General features: G+C 41.5%; 1 protein-coding gene across 4 annotated transcripts; it reads right to left on the bottom strand.

Moving 5' to 3' along the window:
* Positions 1-1002: 1002 nt before the first annotated feature.
* Positions 1003-3851, bottom strand: LOC122542346 (ATP-sensitive inward rectifier potassium channel 12-like). Of its 4 annotated transcripts, none has more exons than XM_043680025.1 (2): positions 3722-3851; positions 1003-2800 (listed from the first exon to the last, which is right to left on the bottom strand). In XM_043680025.1, exon 2 carries the CDS (start codon positions 2691-2693, stop codon positions 1395-1397), a length of 1299 nt encoding a protein of 432 aa, XP_043535960.1. In that variant the 5' UTR covers positions 2694-2800; positions 3722-3851; the 3' UTR covers positions 1003-1394. The 4 variants fall into 4 exon arrangements, with proteins under 4 accessions (XP_043535960.1, XP_043535961.1, XP_043535962.1 ...); XM_043680026.1 differs by having other exon boundaries at positions 3753-3841; XM_043680027.1 differs by lacking the exon at positions 3722-3851 and adding an exon at positions 3646-3701.
* Positions 3852-3966: the final 115 nt, after the last annotated feature.

Here is a 3966-nt window from a genome sequence, read left to right as displayed (position 1 = left end):
GAAGGTCAGCATGGCACTTGAACATGGAGATGGTGGAAATGTCACTGGACTAGTATTCCACAGCCCCAGGCTAATATTCTGTGACAGGGATTCAAATCTAATAACAGTAGATGGTGAAATTTGAATTCTGAAATTTAAATCTAGTGTAGCCTATTGGGTAACGATGCAAAACCCAAATGGAAAATCTCCCTTCCTCACATGATCTCACCATGAGGACTGATGTATGGTTGTTTGTATTAATTTACTGACCCTGCAATTTGCTCAATCTAGGGATTTGTGCCAAAACTGGGAGAGCTGTTCCACAGATAAATCAAGCTACTGACGTGCCCATTGAATCATGTCCTCCATTGTGTTACTACTTTGCTGTCTGGGTGAACAAACTTTCTGTTTTTGACAGTTGGCAGAGGTTGAACAAACTTTCTGTTTGTTAGTAGTTTATGAAGGGTTGTTTGTCACTAAATATAAATATATCATGAGAACTATATCATTAGAAACAGTTGGAAATGGGAGAGAAATTGAGATCTTAAATGTAGTTTGAAATGTGCAATTGGAATGAATCGACAATTTTTCTGGGATGGCTTTATGATTTGGGGAAGATGGCTTTTGAGGAAGCAGTAACTGATATTTTAATCTAGTCAGATTCAGCCACATTTAATTCTACAACATGAACCGGATAAAGAATTTCAGAATTCCCCCAAACTGAAGTACATGTTAAACAGAACTTCTATACCATTGCTTTAGAAATGCTGAAGAAATAGGTGTGAGCATCCTTTAAGCAGGAGTTGTTGATGGGCTGGACACTTCCACCAGACATCAGAACAATGGCTCATGTTAGTGGTTCCTCCACAGAGAATAAATGCACCAACCCCCATTGATTTTAAGCAGCTTTAGTTTAGGAAAGATTAATTCCCCGGATTAAATATGAACATCCAAGACTATATCATTTGGCTACATTATTTACAAAGCAGGATGAGATAAAGAACCCTTCAAACATTCTGTAAATGTTTTTTGATAAAGCAAGTTTTTAATCTCATCCAAACAATCTATTTACTGCAGAAAGGTTGACTGGAGCCTGACTTTTAAAACTTTATCTGTCATAGTCAACAGGAATGAATGTACAGAACTTCTCTGCAGTGTTTTTAAAGTGAGCATGCTTGCCTCATATTGTGACTCTTTCATTACAATGAATTCAAACAGACAGGAGAGCGAAGAACAGCTTGAGCTCAAATCCTTCCTGTCATTTTTCCTGCATTCGAATTATTGATTGTGAAACGAGCTCCTTGATGCATTGGCAGTGTCTGCAGGTCACAATGTTCAATGAGTGACCTGTATTTTATTTCAAATCCTGCAGAGCATCTAAGATTTTTTTAAACTCAGTAGTGGCACCTTTGAGATTAAATTTCAGACTCTCTTTGGTAAGCGAGACTGTCCAATGGGATGGTAGATTGTAGCCGGTCAAATTCGAATTGGTTGTCCACATCCAGGATACGGTTTGCCTGTTCCTCCTCCTCCTCTTCCCGACTCAGCAGTGCTAGCTCATTCTCATAACAAAAGGAATTGTTGCCTGGCACCATCGAAAATGAATTGTTCACCAGATCTTTGGCACTGCACCTGGGGGTTGTGGGCACTTCGTAAGTCTTATGGAACCGTGAGTAATCTACTTTGTAGTGGTTCTTTTCCTCAAAGAGCACAGGCTCAAATCGATGGCTCCAAAGGATCTCATTAGCCAAGTAAGAACTTCGTGCTTGTGTTGTCATCGCTGTGGCTTCCACCATCCCCTCCAAGATGACAACAATTTCAAAATCTTCAGTCTCTAGATCTTGCTTACTAATCCCATAAAGAGGGCTCTCCTCATCAATTTCATGGACTATAATTATCGGGGACACAAGAAAGATGCGATCAAATCCAACATCATAACCAACGTTAAGATCTTTTTGTTCGAGAGGGAGATACTCCCCTTCTGTAGTGACATGAGGTTTAATCAGCTGGGCCCTGACATGAGCTTCCACAATATGACTTTTTCGAAGATTACCCACTCGCCACATCAGACATAATTTGCCATCTCTTATCGATATTACAGCATTATGGCTGAACAGTAGAGTTTGGGCCCTTTTCTTTGGCCGTGCCATCTTTGCCATGATGGTGCCAATCATAAAAGAGTCAATAATGCAGCCAATGATGGATTGGAATACAACCATGAAGACAGCAGCTGGGCATTCTTCAGTGACACAACGGAAGCCATAGCCAATGGTAGTCTGTGTCTCAATGGAAAACAGAAAGGCTGCTACAAAGCCATTAACTTGCATGATGCATGGTCTGAAGTTTTCCTCATGCTTTGACTTGTCCAGGTCTCCGTGCATCATGGCAATAAACCAGAATGCAAAACCAAAGGCCAACCAGGAAATCAGGAAGGCAGTGGAGAAGATCATGAGCATGTACCTCCACCGAGTGTCCACACAGGTTGTAAAGATATCAGCCATGTACCTCTCCGACTTGCCACTCATGTTGCTGAAGTAGATGTTACACTGACCATTCTTCTTTACAAAACGGTTGCGGCATTTACGATGCGTTTGGATCTTGCCATTATCCTGCTCGTTGGCAGCTGATGAAATGCTGAGTTTGTCACCATCTTTGTCGGATGACACCATGTTGTACTGGTTGGCCCTTACTGAACCCATTGCTGTGATGATCATGAGTCTTTGGAGAGAAGGCTGGATGGAAGTTTTCTAAAAAACGTTCCAGGAACTTCTCTAATCCCTAATCCCATGGATTAGCCATGAACTAGTGCAAACACAAGGATCTGGAAAGACAAAAGAAGTATCACTGTTTAATTTTAATTCCATCTTGCCTTAATCATAGTAATCACCTACGCACATACACACACACAACATACCACACCCACTATAGCCATTGAACGAACTATATCTCTCTACCCCATCTATACAGCATACCCCTCACACCACACACACCATTCTTATCACATCCATCAAAATGCGACAGATACCCAGGCAAGAGAGGTTAAAATCTGATGCATTCATGCAAATTGTATCCCAAATGAATTCTGAAATCCACTACTCTCTCCTACCTGGGCACAATCACACTCTCTCTGTCCTCCCTGAGTCCAATTACACTCTTCATCTCCTCCCTCAGCCCTGTCACGGTCTTCCTCTCTCCCTCTTCTCCCTCTACACTGTCACACTGTCCCTCTCTCCCTGTCCTCCCTGGCCAATGTCACACTCTCCCATTTCTTTTCCTTTTCCATCTCTCTCTTTCACTATGCACTACCACAAGAAGCACCCATAGATATTTCCACAGGTTTCCCTGGTAACAGGAAGGTGATTTATGGGATTCTGTGCCTGTTACAATGAGTACAGACTCAATCACACAGGCACTTTTGCAGATCAAATTATGACTATTATTTTTAAAGCAAGAGTGTCTTGTTTGCAAAAGAATTGGAGAGTACCAGAAATAGACTGGTTTTAAAGTCTGCTTTACTAAAAGGAGGAAATCTAGAAACATATCTCTGAAACATTCTGCCAAAGAGACAACAGCAAAAATGACGAGTTCCAACAGAAGATAAATCAATTGTAAGAAAGCTCAGTCTGAACAGATAAATAAAGAGGTAGCGTAGAAAGCGAGAGTTACTGGAAGATACAGGACGATGGCTGTGCCCTAGATTCCACACACTCACTGCTTTACAAAACCACACTGCTGCATTTACCTGCTCCGCCTGTGTCCTTCCCTACAATTACCTCAAAAGATGGAAACAAGGACACGTCAACTCCACTTCCTTTCCAGATTTTCCAAATACCATTCACAACATTGCAGACAAACCCCAGATTAGTCAGCAGTTTGAAGTCTCAGATTGACAGTGTCAGAGAATACATTTTAATTGGTTTATACAAGGAGCCTGTCAGAGGCTCAAATATCTGCTGCTCCCTCTCCTTATGCTCTGTTCATTTCTCT

This window comes from Chiloscyllium plagiosum, chromosome 39, assembly GCF_004010195.1.
Source record: "Chiloscyllium plagiosum isolate BGI_BamShark_2017 chromosome 39, ASM401019v2, whole genome shotgun sequence".
Lineage (NCBI taxonomy): Eukaryota > Metazoa > Chordata > Chondrichthyes > Orectolobiformes > Hemiscylliidae > Chiloscyllium > Chiloscyllium plagiosum.
This window is presented reverse-complemented; position numbering and strand designations above follow the sequence as displayed.